Source organism: Fusarium odoratissimum, assembly GCF_000260195.1.
Source record: "Fusarium odoratissimum NRRL 54006 unplaced genomic scaffold supercont1.12, whole genome shotgun sequence".
Classification (NCBI taxonomy): domain Eukaryota; kingdom Fungi; phylum Ascomycota; class Sordariomycetes; order Hypocreales; family Nectriaceae; genus Fusarium; species Fusarium odoratissimum.
This window is the reverse complement of record NW_022158698.1, coordinates 976,041-998,578: the sequence shown is the minus strand read 5'-3', so window position 1 is coordinate 998,578 and position 22,538 is coordinate 976,041. Positions and strand designations below refer to the sequence as shown.

Below are 22,538 nucleotides of genomic sequence, written 5' to 3'. Positions count from 1 at the left end.
ACTCAACTATTAACATGCAAATTATCCTCCTCTTACTAAAAGGCGTAAGTTCATGATAAAATGCCATAGTGACGATCAACGGTAACTTAGACAACACATACACTTAGCGAACTATAGCCTCTATGACAGGCTGGGCTTAGAGAGGGGTGACGGTATGCTGTCCATAAACTCGCGAGCGACTCAGATGCATGTTGTAGAATCGTACTGTTAAGAGTGACATATCCTCAAGTCTTGCTAGAATAAGAGTAAACTCAATAAGTGATGCCAATGACTTACATGCTCTATCCTCTCACTGATCAACAAACTTTCTTGCCAGTAAGATTATGCGCTAATTTGGATATTGGCTAAGCGGGGGCCGCAGACGCATCAGGGGAAATGCAGGCCTATCCAGGCGTGGCTGGAGAGCTGGCTTCGTCATTCAACCTCCAGCTCACTCTACCTTGACCACAGAACCTCCATCTTTGCCTTTTCGCTAATTCAATATCCTCTGCGGTCGCCGCCAAAACGATTGCCTCTATCTCTTTCTAATCCGGTTTAATTAGAGCGCCCTTTTGCTTTTACTCGACTTCGAACAATAACTCCACGCGGCTGTCCATAGCCCCCAGACGTAATCATGGCTCCCAAGATCGAGGCGCAGGAAATTGAAACGTACTGGAATATCTTCTCTACGCGAACAGGAGGCGGCAAGTTCCTTACAGGTGAACAAGCCGCTCCTGTTCTGAAGAACAGTGGCCTCCGAGATGATCAGCTAGAACGAGTATGGGATCTTGCGGACGTGGATAATGATGGAAACCTTGATTTCGAGGAGTTTTGCGTTGCCATGCGCATTATCTTTGATATTCTCAACGGAGTATGGCACGGTCGCTGAGTGGTTCTTTGGCTTTGTAACTTACGAATTTCAGGAATACGCGGATGTGCCGACGACATTGCCCGACTGGCTTGTCCCTGAGTCCAAGGCTCATCTCGTGCAGGCTGGCCAAGCTATCACCGGAAAGTCAGTACAGTTCGAGCAGGTTGAGGACGACTCGGAGGACCTGGGGCTCAAAGACGGATTCGAATGGTACATGAAGCCTGCGGACAAGGCCAAATACGAGCAGATCTACCAGGAGAACCGAGATATGCGCGGCGAGGTGGATTGTATGTCTATGGTAACCTGAATTCTGGGAAATAAAGCTAACGATCATAGTCCATGCGCTTAGTGACCTTTACGAGTCCCTTGACGTTCCCGATACCGATGTCCGATCCGCCTGGAATCTGATCAACCCCTCGGCGCAATCGACTATCAACAAGGATGCTTGTCTCGCATTCCTACATATCCTTAACTACCGACATGAGGGTTTCCGAATCCCCCGTACCGTTCCGGCGTCGCTTCGATCGAGCTTTGAGCGCAACCAGATTGATTATCAAGTCGACAACCAGCGAACAGGCGCTAACTCGCGATGGGCCACCAAGGCTGACGACACCACAAGTACTGGCCGTAAGGCTAAGTTCGGCGATCAATACCTAACGCGCCTGGGTCGAAGCGGCTTCAAGAGCTCGGGCACGGATTTCTCTACGGAAAAGACGGAGGACTGGGAAGAGGTTCGACTGAAGCGCAAGCTCCAGGACCTCGAGGATAAGATAAAGAAGGTGGAGGAGATCGCGGAACGCCGGAAAGGCGGCAAACGCGATTCTAAGCCTGCACTTGTTAAGAAGGAACTCGATCAATTGCTCGAATACAAGCGACGAGAACTTAGGGAATTGGAAGAGGGAACTGGTAAGAGCGCGGCTGGAGGAAGTCTCAAGAGCATACAGGAAGATCTCCAGACAGTCCGGGAGCAGGTCGAGGGCCTAGAGAATCACTTGAGAACACGAGAGCAAGTTCTTGAGCAGATCAGGCGGGAGATTGAAGACGAGAAGAGAGGATAGGCGAATTAATTAGATTATGGGTGTGGGTATGTTGTTTTTACTTTGTAGGAATATCATGGCGCTTTCTTGAATAGGATATCAGGCATTGCACTACACGCATTCTCAATCACCACATACTTCCGTTGACGTACTTCTTGGTACGTTCTAGACCTAATGTACGACCCTTGACGGCCCATACAGCAAGCGATGGCACCGGAACTTTGCCTAGGCGTCCAGCTCCGCGACTTCGACCTGTGGCGCATAGAAAAGCATCCACTCGAGGACCGCTCACAGGCTGTGGTTCCTTGCCTTTGAGTACGAGGTCAATGTTCTTGAAGACACCGGCAGCCTGAGCCTCCGTGATCAAGAATGCGGCGCGAGGCTTGGATACGACGTCTCCAACTGCCCATACACCCTCTGCATTCTTGACGCGCATCTCATCGTCCACGTCGACATAGCCCTGCTTGGTAAGCCACTCCTTGGGCAGGAACCCAGAATTTGGCTTCAATCCCATCGTCGCGAGGAATAAATCTGTCACCAACTCCTCCCCATTGGACAGCTTCACCAACGTCTTGCCATCTGGTAGTTCCGTCGTGTCCTTGGATCGTACACCAGCACGGATCTCAACACCAAGGCGCTTCAGCTCAGACTCAACACTACCAGCAATCTGGTCTCCAGCGACGACTTTGTCCTCAGCTGAGATGAGTAGAACGGTAGTCGAGGGATAAGCATATTGAATTTCGCCCGCGAGTTCAACGCCTGTAGCTCCGGCACCGGCGACAACAACATGCGTAGCCTTTTCAACCTTTTCAGCAGTGCTGTGAAGGCTCTCCACGAGCTCCTCGTGCGAGCTGGATGCTTTCCAAGGGAGTGAGGGGTCAACGGTTTCGGCACCAGTAGCAATGACAAGATGATCATACTTGAGCACGGTCTTCTGATCAGCACCAGCATCTGTATCGACTGTTACGGTACGGGCCGTGTGATCAACGCCAGAAGCGGTGCCGACAATGAACTCAACGCTGCCGGCGGGATACTGATCCAGGCCTGGCTTGATAGGCGCAAAAATCTCATCATCATTTATAACGCCAGGGACAATGGCGCGAACAGAAGCTAGGTTCCAGTAGAAGTGGCTGCTCTGTAAGCTTGTCAGTATCGATAGCGTAAAGAGAACAGAATCTGTTGAGTGAGTACCTTTGAGACCAGTATAACTTTGAGATCTTGTTCACGAGGTCGCGTGTACTTGAGCAGTTGATGGGTGACGGCCATACCGCCTAGGCTACCGCCTAATACGACGACGGTTTTTGTCATGATTAATCAATTGATGTGAAGTGAGCTTGATGGTTATTTCTTGGAGGTTTGTGGCACTCTTTATCAAAACTGAGTTGCTCATGTAACGTGTAGTTAACGTCGGAGAGACATGTGAGCTGTGAAAGTTTAAAGCCGAGCGAGCATGATTGTTCCGCTCCCGATGGTCTCGGAGCAATACTAAGCTCGTCTATGACGAGTTCAAGGCTGTGTAACGAAAAGATGTTCCGGAACGGCCTATGTTTCAGGCTCGTCGGAAACTGCAATATCTGATTTGAGGCTATCGTAGCTTCAGCTGATGTATTTGTATGGGTTTTCTACTCTGTTCAGCTCATGCTGAGCTCTTGTTCAGTCTCAGACCCCGAGGTGGGGAGCTGTCGAAGCTTGCTTGTGCTCATGCTTTGCATCCGATATTGATGCATAGGTAAGTAGTATCAACAAAGCATTGTCTATATTCATTCGTTATACCATAATAAATAATATAGGTATCTCCAAGAATTATAGCCCCTGTTCCCCACGTGCCTCGCTTCACCATTCAGTCGCAATTATCCAGCAGCTACTTCCTTCCCTCGGCAGATCCCCTTCTCATCTCACTTAAGGAAGGTAGGGAAGGTCCCCCAAAGTAACCAATGGCAGATCACGACGTCACTCAGCGCAACTTGGCCCCTGAGCCCCTCCATTGAATCCCATGACCCCGCTATAACCCGCACGACGGGAGAAGCCAAGTTAAGTTCCTCAACAAACATCCCAACAGCTCTTCTCTTTCTTACCTTCTTCTCCAAACTTGATTCCTCCAATAACTCCAACAACTTTCTCACTTCTTTGCCCATCATGTCTGAATCTTTCCAGAAGGCCGTCGAGGACTCCAAGAAGCTTACCTCTAAGCCCAACACCGACGATCTTCTCAGGCTCTACGGTAGAGTCTCTCTGATTCGTGTCTTCAACCTCTCAGCTAACGTTTTCAGGACTCTACAAGGTCGCCAACGGTGAGGACTTCTCCGCTGCTACCGCCCCCGGCATGTTCGACCTCAAGGCAAGTTTTGAAGCCTATATTCCTTGCCCGCGACAAACTAACACCGCTGTCAGGGCAAGGCCAAGTACAACGCCTGGAAGAAGGCTGCTGAGGAGGAAAAGCTCACCCCCGAGGCCGCTCAGGCCAAGTACGTTGAGCTGGTTGAGGAGCTCAAGGAGAAATGCGGCTACGATGCCAACAAGGTTCCCGAGGCCGTTGGTAACTAAGCTTCCAAATCACCACTTCGAATAGACAAGCCTCCACGACGGAACAAGTCAAGAGCAGGAATATCTAAACGCATATGAAACCATACAATGTTGGAATCAGATCAGATGGGAGAAGCCCTTTTGTGGTTCCCTTTTACGCTGCCTATAGCACGCATCGTATTTAGCTGCCGAGATAAATCATACCCTTTCGTTTTGCGTCATTGATGCCGTCCAGACTTCCAAAGCAGAGTACTCGTATCGTACCAGGAGCATGACCTTTATGTGTTATGTGTTCCTTGGTGGGCAACATGTCATGGGATTTCGCTCCCGGTCACATGTGACATCACTCACAGCTGACGGTGATTCCCAAACTTGGTGGTGCAGTATCACGTAATACTCCTCAACTCATGACATTGTGGTGTAGCAGGCACTTGAGTTTTGTAGGAGAATGTACAACTTCGTTGCCTGTAGTCCCAATTTGGCCTTGGACTTGCGCCTCAAATGTCATTACATAAGGCGTCGGAGTATCTGACTGAAGGTCTATGGAGACAGATCTACAGATATGATATGCGTAGATCAATACAACATAGGACATGGATATGAGCTGCTATTGAACCATGCCAGATCATCAATATATCATCCAGCTCCTTACATAACACAGTAATACCACAGTCCAGTATCTATTAAGTTCGTTGCAGCTCATTGGCGCATGGCGCATTGAGAAGAGTGGATATGTAAGACTTATATACTTGCTATTCTCAATGGCTCACATTTGTTGCGACGATTTCACAAATAAGCGTCACTGTTTCTCATCATTGTATAGAATGTCTTGGTTGAATTGTGTGCAATGTCGAGTAAAATTGTCTACCAGGGCAATTATTAATGTCAAGTATACGAGGCGGAGACTAAGCTCTCGCAACGTGACGAATAGCAAGTAAGTTTTAGGTGTAACAAGGTATACGAAAACCGTATACCGATCGTAAGAATGTATGTTCCAAGCGCTGAGCGTTTCTCATTTCGTTTCAACTCGTCCTCCTCATGCTCTTTTCCTAACCAACCAAAAACACCAAGCCGATCAACTCCAGTTGAAGACGTAAACAGAATGGGGATATCGAAAAAGGGGTATTTCATCAGAAGAATAATGTAGCTCGACATTGCACCACGTGTTTTGTTTTCAATCCACCTCTTACTTGGCGTGTTCCACGCATAAAGCCTTTCGTTGCTTTCTTCATCATTGAGTCATTATTCGCGACGACGCATGAGCGTCATTTTGGGTGGTATCTCGCGAAAACCAGTGTTTCCACGGGGAAGTTTGTGACTTAGAGAAGGGCGAAGAAGCCAGCAGCAGCGAGGAGCATGGCACTGACGCCAGTGAGGGAAGCACCACTGCTAATGGTGGAAGGCTCGGCAGAGCCAGGAGCGGACTCAGATGGCTGAGTAGGCGCGGCAGTGGCGATGGTGCTGTTGGAACCACTCCAAGCCGTGCTGTAGCCAGAGCTAGGGGCAACAATGGTGGTCTTAGCAGCCTTGGTCGTGGTCTTAGCGACAACCGACTTGGTGGTGGTTGCAGGCTCCGTGCTGGCAAGAGAGGTGCTGATGATGTAGACGGTTGTCGAGGTGGTCTCCAGGGCAGAGGTGGTGGTAGGAGCAGCAGTGGTAGTAGCAACGGTGGGAGCAGCGGTGGAGGTCATGAGCTTCTCGGTCTTGAGGCCGTCCTTAACGCCATACGCCTTGGCACACTGAGCAAGATCCATAGATTCAGGGCAGCACCAGGTCTGGGCCTTGGTGTCATGAGAGCAGTAGTAACCCGCATCGCAAGAGTCTAGAGAGATAGTTAGTATTCAGTTTGCTCTATGAAAAGACTCATAGATGAATGAGTCTGGGTGTACATACTTCCAGTGCCGTCAAAGCAGCAAGACTGCTTAACGGTAGGGTTGAAACAGTGGGTAGAGTCATCCTCGGAAGGGCAAGACTCGTAACCAGCACCACAAGCCTCAGCGCAAGTGTCACCGCCGCCACCGCAGACTGACTGATCAGGCTGGTATCCGGGAGTAGAACGGCGAGCGAGGCTGAGACCCTCAACGGGTGCCTTGACCAGCTTGTAAGGCTGGGGCTCGGCAGCAACGTTGCTGGCACAAGCCAGGAAAGCGACAGAGGCGATGGTTCGGAAAAGCATCTTGTCAAACGAGCAAAAAGGCTGGAATTCGAACGAAGTTGAAGTTGAGCTGGGTTGGCTTATACGAGTCCGATCTGGCTGACAGGGAGGAAAGCCACAACAGGGTATACCGATGACGGTGGAGAAGGCGGTTTTGCGTTGAGCGGTAAGCGAGCGAGCGAGTGAGTGAGTGAATGCTAGATAAAACTAGGATCAGAGTATAAACGACTGTTGTTGTTGTTAAAGAACGGAACGAGTATCGATAAAAGGACGATTCTCTAGGATAGCAGCGACGACAACAAGGACGAACGAAGAGGTGTGTGAGGGAAGATCAAAAAGATGAAGTCGTCGAGATGGGGGCACATTCATGTAAGTACTAGTAGAGGCAGTGAGAGACTGGGCCACACCAAGCCTAAGGAAGGAAGGGCTCTGTCTCTCTCGTCTCTCGGGAAGCAGCAATGGAACCGTCAAAAACTCGACCCTTCCTTCCCTGGTAAATGGGGACGGGTTTCATGGCCGTGATAGGCTGGTGCAAGACGGAGCATCATGCAGAAGCAGTCTGGCCCTGCAGTGGTTCTGTTCCCGGGGGTAACAAGGACAGGGGCCCCCTAATTCTTTTGATATTTTTTAATTTAAAATGCCCATCGTGGTTTGCTTCAATCACCACCAATCCGCGGACAACAAGAAAAACACCATGCCTAATATGGATGGACTGGGGGGCAACGGGACCTGATACGGAGGTTGCTCGATGGTTTGAGCGTTTTGTGACAGGAAAAGATGTTTGAAAGGCATGGATATAGGGTTTTGTGTTGAAACAGCTATCGAAGATAAATAGCAGATGCAACCTTGGAGCGAAAAGGTAAAACAAGACGATACCACATGGCTTTGTGGTGCGACTTGTTTCTTCTGCCTATTAACAAATGGCCCATTTGAGATATTTTCCACCCCAGATCCTCTGAAATGATCGCCAGCTCGGGCAAATGACAGCTGTTAGTAAAGACGAACTAACGAGTTGATAGATTTGAGAGCCCAGGTTAATTAGCCGCCCACTTACAAAAACACAGGCCAAGCCCTACTAGGCCATGGTGTAAAAGAGCGCAATCTTGGAGAATCAGTTGGTCTCTCGCCCAAACTCGAGAGTCAATCTTGCATATGCTTTACCGAAAAATGCCAAGTTCCTTTTGACGTCAAAGGGTGATATTCCTTCAATAGCGATCAGCCTCTTTGCTGACCTCTCCCGGCTATTGTCTCTGTGAGGGGGAGAAAAAGAAGAGATAGCGCATGGTGGTTTTGCCTTTTACGGCAGGTACCTGAGACTGAATACTGGGGCATGTCACTCATTGCAGCCTCTGAGTGGTTGATTTGAGCACTGTGAGTTGTGTAACTTCAGGGGTCCAGTGGGAGGCTGCAGGTACTACCCGAGGCCCGTTGCGCTAAGAGCCCGCCTGACGCAGGAACAGGAACAAAGACTTGGCGTCCTTTGACCGAGTACGTATCGGATAATATGTTCTTTTAGACAACGAATTGTCTCAACAATGACTACTAGGTACCTAAAAGTAAGACACTTAATGTCGAATATCACATTCTCTATCGATTTGGTCGATTCACATATAATCGCTAGCGCTTTGACTACAATTCTATTGGCTCTCTCTCACGGACTGACGACCAACCCTCGTCTCTCTTTTTCGCTCAGCGGGCTTGGCCTTGGTTTCAGGTTATTTAAACGACAAGGTCATGCGCCATTAACTCAACCACTTAACCCACAGAGCAACCAATTGGCAGGGGTCCAAAGTCTGGACCCAGTAACGTCAGTGGCAATCTTAATTTCAATGCGAGCCTGTTCCCCAGACTAAGCCAGTACCTGAGCGTCTATTGACCTTTGCGCGACTTGATCACTTTGCTACCTAGTAGTTACTCCTTAGACTGTATCACTCTGTTGTGCCTGAGTACGATATCGTGGTGGCATCAATATTTGGCGGCTGAAATAAACTTTCATACTGATGTCACGATGAAAATATCATGGCTGCTGTGCTGTCTTCGTATAAATCCGCTGACAACTCATCACCGGCTTCCCGCAGACGCTTAGACGGTTACATCAACAACGCACCTGGACAGAACAAGCCCAAGGAACACGTAGGTTAGCTACCAATGAATGAGCTGGCATAATTGACACGCAACTACCCATAAAGACTAGTGACTCATAACACCACATCATGTATCTTCCCATCACTCTCAGCTTCAAGGAAAGCAGCCTCTTCGATAGCGTTCACTGGCAAAAGACCCGCGCTTGTCAGTGCTTCTTAGCTCTAGTTAATGTCCTGTAGATTGGTCTTCATCTCGATATCCGTTAACGCGAAATGGCGTTGTCCGGAGCACTTGGTGCCTCAATCTAGTTCTACCTAATTTGGACAGTTCTTAGGATCATCAGCTAATGCAGCGATCGATCACCTTACTCAGGTTTAATAAATCAATTACTCGAGCTATTGTACTGTGAGCGGACATAAAGATCCGACTCTCCTTTTACCATACCTCCCAGAGACGCCCAAAAGAAACGCATTACCTTACTTATTAGCACAAGCACGTATCCCCATCCTGTAGTCTCCTAACCGGTGTCTGGTACAAGATGGCTAGGGCGCACCTCATATATGTATAATACAGGCGTTTCAAACATCACCTTGGTTTCCGTCCCTCAAAGTTGGAGATTCTCCTTGGACCCTAGTGGATCTTCGCGATGGAGCTCCCATCTAGTCGGCTTCATCACCACCCATCTTGGCAATCCATTTGTTCATGTGAGAAAACTTGTCTTCGAACGTCTTCTGGAGCTTCTCCCCCGCAAGCCACATTGGGTCTCCCTTCTTCCAATACGTGAAGCAGTTATCGAAAATCTGACGTACGTCTGCAACGAACTCTTCGTCGCTGGTATACTCCTTGCGATCCATCTTGGCCTTGATCGTGGTAAGGTCCATTGGTCGTTTGACCTTCTCGAAGTAGTCAGGCACGCCATCCTCCACGGGTTCGACAGCGTCTCTAAAAGGGCCGACGAGTCTGGTCCAGAATCCTATTTTCAAGTTAGCGATTGTCTTGAGAGGCGCCAGAGGTGAACTTGCCAGGTCCGGACAACATTCTTGTCAACAGGTCCGCGCAGAAATCCAACTTTTGTGATGTGGTAAAGTCTCGGCCTTCGGCATAGCCAGCACTAGTCCTACGTCGAGGCGCGGGCTTGGGCAAAGATCCGCGAGCTTTGATCGATCGATCTGCTGATGCTGGAGCGCTGACTAGTCCACCGCTCGTTCGTCTGCTCTTCTTCGCATCATTCTCAGGCTCGTCCTCCAGATAATGAACGTTCTTTCGAGGTGTCACAGAAGGGACAGCACTGATGGCTGATGCTTCGGGGGCGGGAACCGTGTCGAAGGAGCTCATGGCAACGACAAGCTCGCTGAGGACCTCCTGAGGTAGCGACTTGGCAAATTCTGCTCGGGCGTCCGAAAAGCGCATGTACTCAGCGGTCCATGACAGCAGCAGTTTTCGAATCGATGAGCCTTCAGGTGTATCCTTCCAGACCTGGATGAGAAGGGGTGTAGCTGGGATCGATTCCGTGATTCGACGACAGTCAATCATAGCGGTAAGAGCTTTGTCACACAGTCCCTTGATATTGAGTTTATGACCAAGCTTCCAAAGTCCAACAAGAGCCTCGTACGATGGGAGATTGGCCTCGTCCGCAATCACCTTGTCCGTGTAAAGGAAATGCTGAGCCAGTCCAAATATTTCCTTTGTGGTCTCAGAAAGCTTGACTATGTGCTCAATCTTGTCATCGGGTTTGGTTTCTGAAAAGTGCTTTTCGTAGAACTCGGATCGAGAGCAGAGGAAATCTTTCTGTATGCCGAAAGGAGTCTCATCAGGACCAACGAGTATGATGACAAAGGTGGGATGCGGTTCGCTATTTGATGTCAATATGTGTTCAGAGAACGGTATCGATAAACGTACAGCCAGGAGAATGGCTTCTTCTCGGTTTTGACATCTTCAACCTTGGTCTCCATGGGAACTGAGGCACGAACCTCTTCGGTTTGAGTTTCAGACATGATGAAGATTTGAGGTGCGAAGACGATATCCCACATAAAATTTGGTGTGGAAGTGTACTATCGAGGTCTTGAATTCGGTCGAGTGATGGAACAGATCTGAATCAGTGGTAAGCCTAGAACCTTATTCACGGACAACCGAGCAGTAGCACAACGGCAGTGTCAGGAGGGTGAAGTAATTGTGTGCAGAACAACCCCATAGACTCCTATTTCAATTGAACATGAAAGTCGAGTCTCAGCCTCGTCGAGAATTCCGCAATTTTGAGAAGGAGTTTGATGTAGTGAAATAGGGAAGCCATCTTACTCGAGTCTTCTTTGTTCTCATCCACCGCTCGTTTCGCCTTCTCTTGAAGCCTTGTGTCAATTGAAACACATCGGCAGATCTTTCGATATAAGATGCCTCTAGATTTTGATGTCGATTGATGAAGAAGGACGGTAAATGATGAGTTGAACTTAAACTTCGCTTCTGCCCTGATTCAAATGAATATGAAGCTAAGAGAGAAGTCGCGATGAGATTGTTGGCCAATAAGATCACGGGACGACTACAAAGAGGGATCGGCCTGCAGATTGTCCGTTCCCGGCTCACCTCGGTCAAGCTCGTTACCTCGGAGGTTCAAAGATGGTTACCCTAGATCTGTTCACTCGACATCGAATCATCGACGAAGACTTAGTAGGCTAACGTTGTCAACAAGTTATGAAATATGCTATTGAGACTTACGTTGACTATTACAGATACTAAGTAAGCGAGAATCGTATTCTCAGTAATTCTTGTCTTCGTTACGCACAAAATGGATAGGCACTACCAGACTACACTCTCAACGTTATCCTCGCACAACCAGTCCAATTCGCCCGAAACTACTGGTCTTCACGTATAACGGTCACTGGAAACCCCAAGCCTACTGATACTCTCCCCTACACCCGTGCATGAAGGTCAAAATAAGTAACGGGGTTCTGTCGTACGATGCTGATGCACGTCTCGGAATATTGTGAGCTTCACGGCAAGTCCAAAATAGATACCGAGCACATGCCGAGAGTCTCTAATAATGACAATGCTTGCTGATATCAGAAGTATCGGGGAGTTGTTACTTGTTTCCTTCATTGTGTACCATATTGAGTATAGTACTGGACATGGTTCTGGAAGATGCTCAAACAAGGCAGCAAGTCCCAGATGAATTGTTCAATCAGCGGACTTGCCAAGCACATCTGTATGTTTCATGCCAGTCCCCTCGCGGCTGGCTAAGCTGGAAGCTTCTATCCAAGTTCATGGATAGCATCAATGCAATTAGGTTGGTGCATCGAACCAAATGGAGAAGTGACATGGTCCGTGATCATGCAGTACAGTACTTCAATCTCAACCATGATCGCCAGTATAGAGATCCATGTGGCAACAGAACAATAATCGAGCCAGTCAACTACAGACCTGGAACGCTCTCCAAACATGCGACCCATTAGGATCCGCAAAAGAGCTTACGACAATCTGTGAGCTGTAATACAATGCAGCCCGAACCACATATCACGGCAGCCTGAGGAAACAAAGACACAGTACACGTATCCAGGTGAACGTATAAGCTCGCTCCTAGGGGTACAGAATAGCGAGTCTGTTTTCCGTGGGGACCCCATGGTTCCTCATCCCCAGAATTATACTGTAAGCCTGCTATCTATCGACGGGGAGTCTGGGGACAAAGCAGCTGACTGATTGATGCGCATACATAGCCGGCAAACCAAGAACGCAAATGTTGAGCCGGACTACCAATCTAGAATATCGATCACGCGTTATCCAGACCACCAGAGTCCGGGCGCCCGGTAATGGGACCGTAGTTGATTCCATCCGTCACGGAGTGCCGAGGAAGGTGTTCCGGATGATACGATCGCACAGTTCGGCGTCTAAACCCGTGTCTCGCATCACGCGATATTGTCCGCAGTCTCTATGATGCCCTGCCATGGTCAAGTTCCCCAGACCTCAATGTAGCACCAGTATCCATATTTACATACAGATGGGCACCCGGGAAAAAGCAAATCAGAGGAAGGGAAAAAGGCAAGTGGAAGAATGCGGTGCATTTCCCGTGGGGTCAATGTAGCAAGATCGTCGGCCATCTGCCGGGCATGTGCCGATAAGGCATCCAAGTTGGAGGTCTACGGAAAGCAAGGAACCAACAACTGTGATTGGAAGTAACAAGAGCTCGAAATCCTGGGGCACTCGAAAGATCAGGCCAGAAGCTGGTCAGGGCGCATGCTTCAACATTCCACATCTCGCGGGGTTCGCCTTGCGACAACTTCAAGGCATTTCACCGATAGTCCTCAATTGGATGAGCAAATTGACTGAGGGGGCACCTAACTCCGTCAATTCACTGGGCTTTGAAACCCTCAACAAGCGACGAGACATGCCTGACATCGCAAGTTCACTGCGCAGAAAAGTCGCTGTTGCAGTGGTTGGGGATATCTCCGAGAAGGTATCCGCTATCATCGGCCCATGCTGATGGATTATCGTCTGAGTGCCCTGTACATGTACCCTGGTCATGAATGGATATTCTTTTCACACACAACTGACTGATGCATGCCTGCCCGTGGAAACGAATTGACCCAGGCACTGATGTGGGAAGTAAAACCAAAGACAAGAAATTGAGTCGTGGTATATGGCACAGCAGTAAAAAGTTCAATGCACCTTAAGCCGCTCGCTGCCGTGAGCAATTGCCTGTCGAAGTCTACATGAGGCTGCTGAATTCTACACCGCTGACCCTGTAGCTATCCACAACCTTCCAAAATGGAAGTTGTTCAACATGTATGGGGGAGAATGGGTCGCCAATTGATCTGTGTCGTACCCGAAGCATCTCGAGTGCGACAAATATTTGAGCAAAGACCAACGAATTTTCCATACCGCGGACATGTCTCGGCACGACTGCAAACCGCAGTTCCATAGCATTGTGAGGCAGAGGCTAGTGGGCTTCTAAAGCAGCATCCAATCCAATCCAATCTCGGCCCAACTTGCGTGAATCCCAGATCGTGAGATCTGGCGTGGGCCTGAAGTCATGCTAGTGCACATCCCGTATTCTGTGCAGCGAAGAAAGCCAAGTCATTGGTGAGAATGCAGATGCGATTCAACAAGAAAAAAGCCACGACGGCGGTGTGTGGTCAAACGTCCGCAAACCCGTGACATCTCCAAGACCCCTGGTGCCTGGCATGGGTTCAAAACTTTTTCTTTTTACTTCACCTCCAGATAGCCGCCATAAATGTTGGTGACTGATTTGTCGAGTGGATGAACACGCAATGTTGAATCATTTGGGTCACAAATATCGTACTTAGCCCGGATGGGACTCATCTGGTATATTCTAAATCACCACGCAGACCGTTGTTATTGGGTGCTTGGTGTTGATTTATCCACAACAACAGAGTACACTGGGTTTCAAGACTGCGCATTGTATCCATAATAAGAAGGCAAAACACGGGTTTGCATTGTGCATGCTGTTGCATGCGTTGAATGCGCCGGAGCCTGGTATCACTGGCTTAGATATGCATGGCAAACCATTTCAAGTCAAGGGCCATTAATGCTTAATAAAAGCTGCGCGAGATGGTCGCTGTACTATGTACATAGGACAGACGGTGATAGCACCATCCATGCTGGAAACTGCTGCGTCATTCGTCGAGTCAGCCATGCTTCTATGCATCTTCTCCCGGGCTTCTTTTCTCCGAACATTTGGCTTTTCAGCCCAAGAGGTTGCGTGTCCACGTTTTCTTCAGCAAAATCGCCACCGTCGATGACACAGAAATAAGGGTCGTAAAGAAAATCTCGGGGATGAACTTATCAGGAGCTTTCGACAACCAGGTCGGAAGGGTGGTGTGTATGTACAAAACCCGGGGGCAGAGACAAGCACACACAAGTATCTTTTCCCCGTAGGTACTTCAATATCCCCATCATAGAGCAACCGGCCCGGTGGAGCACGCACCTCCAAGCGCCACGTTAGTAGAGTAAAACCTCCGCCAGCCGCCCAACCGTTGTTCATTCTTGGGCGACCTGGATGGAGAAACGCCAAGCAAAGCTATGCTTGTTTGGGGGACCTAGGTCCTGGGGTTGTGTGTTCGTCGAAAATTCTTATCCTTCGAGAAGCATGTCTTCGTCCGGGGACCATGAAGCATGACGAAATACCTCCCACCACGAACCACGATGCTTAACCTCATCAGACTACGGCCGGACTTGTCCGAAGCTTCTTGGCAACCCGACTATGGCCCAGCAAGCATGATGCGCGGCTTTATTGTGGCTCCCAGCAATCCCAGTTTGCGCTGTTTTCTTGCTCAGGGCGGAGCCGCCATGGCTATTTGATAAAGGGGCTCAAGTTTTCCTTCATTTCGCTCTGTGGGGATATCTTGACTTCTCTGTCTCGCTGTGAGGCTCTGCCCATGCCTGGCGAGACTGCTTTACAGTCTGGTATGCTCGGTGCTTCACCGGCGCCGAGACTATCCCCCAACAATTCCCAGACTCCACCCAGACTCCGTCCAGAGCCTCATTTCATGATCGATTCATCATCAGTGACAGGCTCCTCTTGTTCGCTGTTTTCGTCTTCGCTTTGACCGATGTCTTGGCCCAAAATGAGGTCTTCACTGCCTTGCCACTGAGGCGGAGGCGCCGGCATGGCCGCTTCATCTTCATCTGCCCATCCGTAATCCTCGTCATCCTCGCTATCAGGAACCTCGAGTTCTGTTTGTCCAAGCTTTCGCTTATGTCGGGCTAACTCAAAAGTTTGTAATGCTTCGTAGGGAACCTGGCTGACCCCGTCCTGTAACAATCATGTAAGTAATTGCTGGCTCGAGGATTCGGTGCCTGACAGAACGTACCAACTCCACTTTAAATGCGACGACGTTCTCCACGACCTCCTGGCATGCCTTTCCATCCAGTTTTTGCAGACCTGCCAGGAAGACGCTTGTAAGATTGTTCTCTTGCCAGGCCCAGTCTCGAAACATGACAAGTCGAGTTGAAATCCCTTGTTCCCATACACTGGCATTGACCGCGGCTGTCAGCGTTGCACCCCTTTCTGAATGCATTTTCGTTGCACACTGAGACAGAACCACAACTGCACAATTTCTCGTTGCAGCAAATTTGTGAAGGGCATTCACGATCGAAAGCAATGCTTGTGTTCGCTTTGCAGATGGACTTGGACCTGCGCAGACATTAGCCAGACCCTGCACAGACGAGAATGCATTTACATACCCTTGTTGCTCTTAGATGTAGCCTTGCCATCGTGGGATTTGGGCAAGGCGGAGTTAACCAATGCTGATAGCGAACTGATGACCATTAATGAGCAGTTGTGTGGAATCAGCTTGGCGGTAGGCCGTGACACGAGAGCAACCAGATGGGGGAGAGTGAAGCATGAGTAATGATAGAATCGACTAGCGTCTCCTTCTTGAGTCTCTGATGCATCAAGCGCTGAATTTGTTTGACTGTTGCGACGAGTTTTTGTTGCATTGGTCACGGCCCGAAGTCTGTCGTGCTGCAGAGCTTGAAAACAATCTACGAGGCAAGGGTAAGCTTGACTATTTGGAAAGGATGAGAATGTTAGATCGGAATCAACAGACCTACCCAGACAACAGCATCGCCATCACACAATGCATTTGCTGTAAGCTGCAGCCTATCCCACAAGTCAGCTCTATGGCTATACGGGGCAACAGCCAACTCACCCCAATGCTGTCTTGCCAGCACCAGGGGGACCCCAGATCTCCGTGACCTGGCCGCGTTGAACACCACCTTTGGCAGTGGGATCTTGAGAGTCAACTGGTATATTGGCAATAAGAGAACGATCTAACTCCTCAATCCCAATCGAGACATGAGTTGACGCGTCGTTACCAAGCTCGTCAAGAGCCTGTGAAGCTGAGACTGTTGGAAGTCGGTCTGTTGCAAGGTAAGCTTAGACCCTACATCGTAGGATATCGTTACAAAACGAACGCGTGTTGGGTGTGCCAAAGCTTGCTCTGTCATAGCCGTGAATTGAATGGTAATCCATCTTCAGCGAGTACTCATTGCGATACGATGTTTGATAGATTTGCCTTGAGTCCATCTAGGCATCTACAAGTGGATCTTCTTTTACACAATCCAAAGTCTTGCGCGTGATTGGCCAAGAGTCACATGATGAGCCACTCTCTTGTACCTCCCAGCGCCGATAAGTAGGTAATTGATAATTACTAGTGATGCCTTCTATCGACAATATAACCTTATGTGACATTTGCTCCTGTTTTTGAAGCTCTCAATGACATAAGTTCCCCGAAGAAAATCCTGTGGTTGTGGCAAGCGAGTTGCTTAGTTGAACAACACCAGATCACTACGAATCAACACACTATATTCATACTCTTACTCTCGATCACACAAGCTCTGGTGCTCGCCTCTCCTATTTGTTGGATTCTGGGGATTCGAAAAAATGCTTGAACGTTGTATGGAACTCGCCTAAAGCATTTAACCGTCGGTCGCCAGCATTTTAGTTGCTGTAAAGTGGCGACTGTCATCGTAAGAAGTGAGTTGTCGCAAACTTTCGTCTTGAGTTTGTCGTTAGGAATATATGTGATGAGATTTGGTTGACACCTGGGAAGGTGTATGAGTAGACATGAATAAAAGGGGACTGACTTCATGCTATCGGCATGCTTTCCCGTCGTCCGCAGTGTGCACAGAAGGCCAATGGTGCTACATGTACGGTTGTGTGTTACCATAACACCTCCGATGCAGGAGCCAGACACAAGATAGCGCGGCATGATCTACTATGGCATGGTAGATCACCTTGACTCGAGCAGCCGATCCTCACATACCAGAAACGGTCATGCCACATATCTCTCACTCCCGTCTAGATCATGGTTGTCCGCGGGAGGATCCTGTGGGGAAATTGACGCTACCCCATCCTCTCGACCCCAGACGAGAAGCGAAAATTTCAAGTCACTGGGTTTACAGTCTTGGGCCACGATAGGAGAGTACCGTTGAGGCACCGAGATAAGGAAACCGAGCCGTATCGCCGTTGAAGGAAATGCAAGCAAACGGAATGGAGTATGATGCGCGTGGTATTCTTGAATCTTCCAATACCATGCTTGGAAGGTCTTGCCCATTGGTGGTGGTGCTCGCATTGCATCAACACCATGCCTGTCCCCGGTATTTACATCTTCTACGAGTACGAGTATTCAAGTGACGGGGCAAAGCTAACCTGACGCGCAAACAGTGACAAGTCTTGGCCTTTGGATCGTCACTGATATCTGAACTTCAAGTTCACTTGTTTACAACACTGACCGCCCCACATTGATTAAGCTGCAACACGGCCTCCGACTTAGCGCCGCCATTTCCGAGCTCTTGTAAGAGTTTATCTGTGGTTTTGCCATTAGTCAATCTCGTCACAACGAGGCTTATAAGGGTGGTCGTGCACTGGAGACATCAAGAGTCGTGTCATGGCCAAAATGTCTCACACGGCTAGATGCGGTGGGTTCCAATAGAGCTGCAAGGTACCATGTCCTGGAAGTCGTGGAACACTACCCATGGGGTTTTCCTGTAGACCCTTGGGGATCATGGAGAGGCATGTGAAAATTTGAGGCCAGAGTGCCTGCCTGGTCGCTCGAGATTTGCTGAGGGGCCATACTACGTCGGCAGTACGAGGGACATACAATTCGAACAGGCCAATCTTTTTGACAACGTATGAAGCCATAGCAAATTCATGCAAATGTTGCGGGGAACATGTGATTTCGGCGCTATCAATCATCTCACCGAAAGCCCCCTCCGACGATGTCAGGATGGTGTTGAATAAAAGGCCGAGTACTCTACTGTGCGCAGAGTTATCTCATTCACCAGAAGGGACAGTGCACGTACGGCTCGGCCAATATCGGGTTCATGAACGGGAATAACGGGATTTGAGAGCAAACGACAGGCTCAAGCTGTGCTGTGTCATGCCCCCACGATGCAACGTTCAAATGAGGGTCCAGCTTGGGATGAAGATTTCTTAACCACAATTTTACTAGAACCTTGGCTCTGAGTTGCGCAAGAATTCAATCGTCTTGCTCAATTACCCGCCTGAATGCCATTGGTGATAGGTACGGCGATAAGGAACCTTTAACCTCCTTGATTAGGTCTAGTCCAGCTCTCAATGAGCCGCAGGCTTTCTGCAAGGGGCATCAGTGTCTTTGTGCATGGCAAAAAGCTGGAGCCCCGCAGAGAGCTTACCTGTTGTTGGCCAGAGATCTAGACCCCTGAATCTTTGGACAGGAGCCGCCTCTCACAAGCCAAGCCCACCAGCACCTTGCTAACAAAGAACCAACGATTGAAATCTGTACCTGGATGGCTTTCATCTTTTCTGACTAACGCAGCGACAACACACCAATTGCCGCACCACGTGGGGCAAGACTTTGACTGAGTGCTGTCGACTCAGCCAGGCCTGCTAAGATCCGAACCGAGATGACTGCCCCTTCGTGTTTTCGGGCCTTTCGCTGGCTCGGCTATTCACCTCAGGGCCTCGAATCAAAGCAAAGCCCAGACTGGCAGCATTGAACATGCAATCCACTGTGAGTATCAGACAGTAACCTTGCCTCTGGGAGCAAGAAAACTTCTGAGTTGAGGCAAACTGCCAGAAATACCGAGTCTAAGGCCCACTAAGTCTACAATAAGTCTATATTGAACCTACCTAAGTCTTTTTGTCACCTATGCTACAAGTTTTGAGTTTTCTTGCCTGGCCTAGCCTTGGACCGCTGCACCTCGAGAGCTTTAAAGTCGTGACCAGACGCGTTGCTCAAGAGATGATGAATGATATTGCTACAGCGTTGACGCTCATCAAACAAATCAGCTTCTAGGCCGTGCGGCTGTAAATCTTAACCGGTTACTTGGATTCAGGGCGGGCGCATTGGCCTCAGCGGCAAGACATGGGTTGCCGCATCTCGCATGTCAACGCATTAGGTAGCTGTTATCGGCCAAATCAACATGCGCATCCAATGAGCAAGATTGAAGCTACGATATGAGTTGGGGAAATAGCCGCAAGCATTGATTAAATCGGAGATCTTGTTATGCTGAGTCTAGGGCGTAGGGGGAGGGTTTGCGGGCCAGGTAAGGGTCTGCGGCAAGCTGGGCAATTCCGCCTCGTTATCACGACACTTGGCTCATGAATCCGTTCGCCCTTTTGGAAACACTTTAGTGCCTCAGGAGCTGCAATGACCTTTGTTACGGGTATCTCCATCTGTTTATGACCGCAGCAATTGCTGGCATGCAGCAGAAATCAGCGAGCCAAAGAAGACCTTCAGCCGCTCAAGACTACAGTATGCAGATGCATCAGGCCATGGCGAATCTGGAAGGCATCTGAACTCCGGGCCGAAGTCGAGGATATGCTTCCATGCAGGCGGTGTTCGCCGTTCCGAATCACCGAGAGCCAGGATAAGATCTCAGATCAATCCCCCGGAATTGCCGCAATTAGGCTAGTTCGCCTGGGATTATCACCCAGCATCAGGCATTTGAGTCCGGGGCGCCATCGCACAAGGGGAAGCTGGAGAAAGATGGGGCACAGAGCCTCCCAGTGCCTAGGAACTAGGGTGCTGGTTTGGGGGTCGGATTGCCTTATCTGCTCACAGGAACGGGATTGAGTGGTCGCTCGGGAGGTCAAACGACGAGGTGGCGTACCAGGGTCACTGACAGACCAACATGCCGTCGCAGTTGGCGGAAGCCGGGAAGTAAAGAGCAAAACATGTGCAAAGGCGGCACGACGTTTTCAAAAGGGCATGCTCAGAGTCTCTAAGCGGGCATTGAAGCCCCTGGGGGCTCAGGATGCGTACAGTTTCCCAAAAGCGACAATCTGGCTGGGGTTAGGGTATCATATCAGTCAAGTTTTGCTTATCACGGCCTGTGATTGGAACTCTGAGAGTTTAGACACCCCTGAGTATCAACAGTGTTGGCGACTAGGCCAAAACTCTGATCAGACGTGGAATCTGGGGAACATGTTGCCATCGATCCGCCGAGCCGCAGTTGCAGCCAGAAAAATGTCTAGAATTGGACAACCGCTATCTGGAGCCTGGAGCTATAGACTAATTTGGAAAACAGGGGAATATTGCTATTTTACGTCAAGTTTGGAGTTTGGAATGGATCTCGACTTATCTCGTGATGAGGTTGATTGCGGAGATTTGTATGGGGGCGGCTCTATCTAGACCTTGGACCGGCAAATCAGGAGCGTCAGCAATGAGGAGATTATCCGGGGATGGGGATAATGGCGTATGGGGGAGGCGAATTTTGAATTACCAAGATGAGCAACCGGGGTAAACTAATCTGTTTGTCACGGGCAATTATTAACTTATGAATGTCTTAGAGCCGCGACTCGTGAGGTGTCCGCTTATGGGTTTATCTTTGCTCATCAAATGGTCTAGCCCCAAGGGTACCGAAACACCGTACAATGCCGCCGAAGACTGACGATAAGAACCTGGACAAGTGCCAAGGAGGAATCACCCACCCCCAGACGACGGCTTGAGACGGAGGAGACTGGCTCTGGGGAGCGCGTTTGTCGCGGTGAATGGCCCGATTATACTGGGGCTCAATATGAAGATAACACCACTTGAAGCGCAGCCGGTGGTGAACGAACTGGTCTCGTGTGTGCCCAGAAGATCCCAGAGTTCAAGTCTATGAGAAAGGGTCCTTGGGAGCCTGGCAAATTGGCACTGATAAGCTAGGAGGATAACTGACTGCCGTTGCATTTACCGGCTACCGACTGATACGTTGCGCAATTCAACATTTGGCAACGTTTCGTCATCATGGAACAAATATCGCTGCAGCTGATATGAGAGTCATTGATTCAAATGGTGAGTTTCCTCATAATATTAGACAAGGCTTCCAAGATGAGCTTTCACCATTCTGATCCATTATTCTTTCGGTTGCGTGCTTATCATGATCAGCTGGGAGAGTGATTAGCCGGGCAAAGGCCAACCCCACAAGGACTTGGCTTTCACACACCAAAACTATGCGGACAAATAGCCGAGCGATATCGCAAACCAAGCCGCAGGTGTTTTGGCGCATTTTACTGCTCGGATCCTACAATTGGGTCCAGAACAGTCTCTGATAGGTGTTGGCGGCCATGGCGGCTTTGACATCGATAGCATGAGGATCATTATCTCAAATCTGGGGAGAAAAGTGTGAGTGGACTTCTGGGGTAATAGATTTGGTGCTAGTCAAGACTTACACGAAAGCGTGACCCTCGTGGAGCGCAAAAGATAGTGCCGAGATGAAAATTCAATCTCAACTGAATGAGAAACCCATGGATGCCAATGAGGGTCAATAATCAGTGGAGTGGCACCTGTGAAGCATCGTGAGCTCCATATCTGGTCAAGACCCATGAGAGATAGGTGGGTGTACTGTCGACTGCGTCCCTGGGAGGTTCCACTGTAGCTCAGGGCTAGCTATCGTAGCATGATTCCTAGCCTGACAGAACGGAGTAAAGGAGAAACTGGGGGAGGACGCCGCAGCGTTATCTGCATGGTATAGGTGTTGCAATTGGTAAGTTATGCTGTGGTATGGCATGATGAGGACATGGTCCTGGAAGTACAGGTCCGACGTTACAAACGGACGATTACGTACAATTGGTGGCTATCACGACATTGGTTACTGATTACTGAGCGAAAGAGCATGACAAAATGTGCACCGCAAAAATGACAGACGGATACTGATGGAGATCGACATGCAATTTTGTCTCTTCTCGAGCCTCACCCACGATAATCCAAATAGTGGATTTGCAAAGACGGATGCTGATATAAGTAACCCGAGGTTGACGATGTTAGGTAGACGACCCACGAGTCAATACGTCTTGTCGTAGAATACACTAAAAAAAAAAAAAAAATCAGATAAACAACAACAGCAGAAAACACAGTCGGAGCCGCTCGATGGAATGAAGGCCAATCAGTCAAGCACGACATAGGGAGAAAGG

General features: G+C 49.3%; 8 protein-coding genes across 9 annotated transcripts; 3 read left to right on the top strand and 5 right to left on the bottom strand.

Moving 5' to 3' along the window:
- Positions 1-317: 317 nt before the first annotated feature.
- FOIG_08318 (actin cytoskeleton-regulatory complex protein END3) lies at positions 318-2,884 on the top strand. The gene is made up of 3 exons (XM_031208316.1): positions 318-850; positions 903-1,137; positions 1,187-2,884. Exons 1-3 carry the CDS (start codon positions 614-616, stop codon positions 1,906-1,908), a joined length of 1,194 nt encoding a protein of 397 aa, XP_031062450.1. The 5' UTR covers positions 318-613; the 3' UTR covers positions 1,909-2,884.
- Positions 1,060-3,675, bottom strand: FOIG_08317 (uncharacterized protein). Its single transcript, XM_031208315.1, has 2 exons — positions 3,079-3,675; positions 1,060-3,022 (listed from the first exon to the last, which is right to left on the bottom strand). Exons 1-2 carry the CDS (start codon positions 3,193-3,195, stop codon positions 2,015-2,017), a joined length of 1,125 nt encoding a protein of 374 aa, XP_031062449.1. The 5' UTR covers positions 3,196-3,675; the 3' UTR covers positions 1,060-2,014.
- Positions 3,298-4,939, top strand: FOIG_08316 (diazepam-binding inhibitor (GABA receptor modulator, acyl-CoA-binding protein)). The gene is made up of 4 exons (XM_031208314.1): positions 3,298-3,616; positions 3,678-4,108; positions 4,158-4,225; positions 4,279-4,939. Exons 2-4 carry the CDS (start codon positions 4,024-4,026, stop codon positions 4,429-4,431), a joined length of 306 nt encoding a protein of 101 aa, XP_031062448.1. The 5' UTR covers positions 3,298-3,616; positions 3,678-4,023; the 3' UTR covers positions 4,432-4,939.
- Positions 4,940-5,207: 268 nt separating this feature from the next.
- Positions 5,208-7,151, bottom strand: FOIG_08315 (uncharacterized protein). The gene is made up of 2 exons (XM_031208313.1): positions 6,304-7,151; positions 5,208-6,232 (listed from the first exon to the last, which is right to left on the bottom strand). Exons 1-2 carry the CDS (start codon positions 6,584-6,586, stop codon positions 5,730-5,732), a joined length of 786 nt encoding a protein of 261 aa, XP_031062447.1. The 5' UTR covers positions 6,587-7,151; the 3' UTR covers positions 5,208-5,729.
- A 1,852-nt stretch (positions 7,152-9,003) lies between these two features.
- On the bottom strand, positions 9,004-11,306 carry FOIG_08314 (uncharacterized protein). 2 transcript variants are annotated; one of them, XM_031208312.1, is made up of 4 exons: positions 10,946-11,306; positions 10,550-10,740; positions 9,673-10,502; positions 9,004-9,623 (listed from the first exon to the last, which is right to left on the bottom strand). In XM_031208312.1, exons 2-4 carry the CDS (start codon positions 10,678-10,680, stop codon positions 9,310-9,312), a joined length of 1,275 nt encoding a protein of 424 aa, XP_031062446.1. In that variant the 5' UTR covers positions 10,681-10,740; positions 10,946-11,306; the 3' UTR covers positions 9,004-9,309. The 2 variants fall into 2 exon arrangements, with proteins under 2 accessions (XP_031062446.1, XP_031062445.1); XM_031208311.1 differs by having other exon boundaries at positions 10,550-11,306.
- Positions 11,307-13,925: 2,619 nt separating this feature from the next.
- Positions 13,926-16,664, bottom strand: FOIG_08313 (uncharacterized protein). The gene is made up of 6 exons (XM_031208310.1): positions 16,574-16,664; positions 16,309-16,519; positions 16,207-16,259; positions 15,842-16,141; positions 15,469-15,791; positions 13,926-15,410 (listed from the first exon to the last, which is right to left on the bottom strand). The coding sequence occupies exons 1-6, from the start codon at positions 16,629-16,631 to the stop codon at positions 15,138-15,140; spliced, it is 1,218 nt and encodes a 405-aa protein (XP_031062444.1). The 5' UTR covers positions 16,632-16,664; the 3' UTR covers positions 13,926-15,137.
- A 17-nt stretch (positions 16,665-16,681) lies between these two features.
- FOIG_08312 (uncharacterized protein) lies at positions 16,682-17,370 on the bottom strand (the record flags this gene model as incomplete). The annotated part of the gene is made up of 1 exon (XM_031208309.1): positions 16,682-17,370. One exon carries the CDS (start codon positions 17,368-17,370, stop codon positions 16,954-16,956), a length of 417 nt encoding a protein of 138 aa, XP_031062443.1. The 3' UTR covers positions 16,682-16,953.
- Positions 17,371-19,756: 2,386 nt separating this feature from the next.
- On the top strand, positions 19,757-20,558 carry FOIG_08311 (uncharacterized protein). The gene has a single exon (XM_031208308.1). It carries the CDS (start codon positions 19,963-19,965, stop codon positions 20,215-20,217), a length of 255 nt encoding a protein of 84 aa, XP_031062442.1. The 5' UTR covers positions 19,757-19,962; the 3' UTR covers positions 20,218-20,558.
- The last annotated feature ends 1,980 nt before the right edge of the window (positions 20,559-22,538 follow it).

Bases quoted from the DNA above. Each gene is read 5' to 3' on its own strand.
- FOIG_08318 (XM_031208316.1), top strand. From the start codon at position 614: ATGGCTCCCAAGATCGAGGCGCAGGAAATTGAAACGTACTGGAATATC. The intron at 851-902 runs GTATGGCACGGT...TACGAATTTCAG, and splicing joins TCTTTGATATTCTCAACGGA to GAATACGCGGATGTGCCGAC. The intron at 1,138-1,186 runs GTATGTCTATGG...TAACGATCATAG, and splicing joins TATGCGCGGCGAGGTGGATT to TCCATGCGCTTAGTGACCTT.
- FOIG_08317 (XM_031208315.1), bottom strand. From the start codon at position 3,195: ATGACAAAAACCGTCGTCGTATTAGGCGGTAGCCTAGGCGGTATGGCC. The intron at 3,023-3,078 runs GTACTCACTCAA...ACAAGCTTACAG, and splicing joins AAGTTATACTGGTCTCAAAG to AGCAGCCACTTCTACTGGAA.
- FOIG_08316 (XM_031208314.1), top strand. From the start codon at position 4,024: ATGTCTGAATCTTTCCAGAAGGCCGTCGAGGACTCCAAGAAGCTTACC. The intron at 4,109-4,157 runs GTAGAGTCTCTC...TAACGTTTTCAG, and splicing joins CGATCTTCTCAGGCTCTACG to GACTCTACAAGGTCGCCAAC. The intron at 4,226-4,278 runs GCAAGTTTTGAA...CACCGCTGTCAG, and splicing joins CCGGCATGTTCGACCTCAAG to GGCAAGGCCAAGTACAACGC.
- FOIG_08315 (XM_031208313.1), bottom strand. From the start codon at position 6,586: ATGCTTTTCCGAACCATCGCCTCTGTCGCTTTCCTGGCTTGTGCCAGC. The intron at 6,233-6,303 runs GTATGTACACCC...CTATCTCTCTAG, and splicing joins CTGCTTTGACGGCACTGGAA to ACTCTTGCGATGCGGGTTAC.
- FOIG_08314 (XM_031208311.1), bottom strand. From the start codon at position 10,680: ATGTGGGATATCGTCTTCGCACCTCAAATCTTCATCATGTCTGAAACT. The intron at 10,503-10,549 runs GTACGTTTATCG...GACATCAAATAG, and splicing joins AAGAAGCCATTCTCCTGGCT to CGAACCGCATCCCACCTTTG. The intron at 9,624-9,672 runs GCAAGTTCACCT...ACTTGAAAATAG, and splicing joins AAGAATGTTGTCCGGACCTG to GATTCTGGACCAGACTCGTC.
- FOIG_08313 (XM_031208310.1), bottom strand. From the start codon at position 16,631: ATGGATTACCATTCAATTCACGGCTATGACAGAGCAAGCTTTGGCACA. The intron at 16,520-16,573 runs GTTCGTTTTGTA...ACCTTGCAACAG, and splicing joins CTTTGGCACACCCAACACGC to ACCGACTTCCAACAGTCTCA. The intron at 15,792-15,841 runs GTATGTAAATGC...ATGTCTGCGCAG, and splicing joins TACATCTAAGAGCAACAAGG to GTCCAAGTCCATCTGCAAAG.
- FOIG_08311 (XM_031208308.1), top strand. From the start codon at position 19,963: ATGCTTCCATGCAGGCGGTGTTCGCCGTTCCGAATCACCGAGAGCCAG.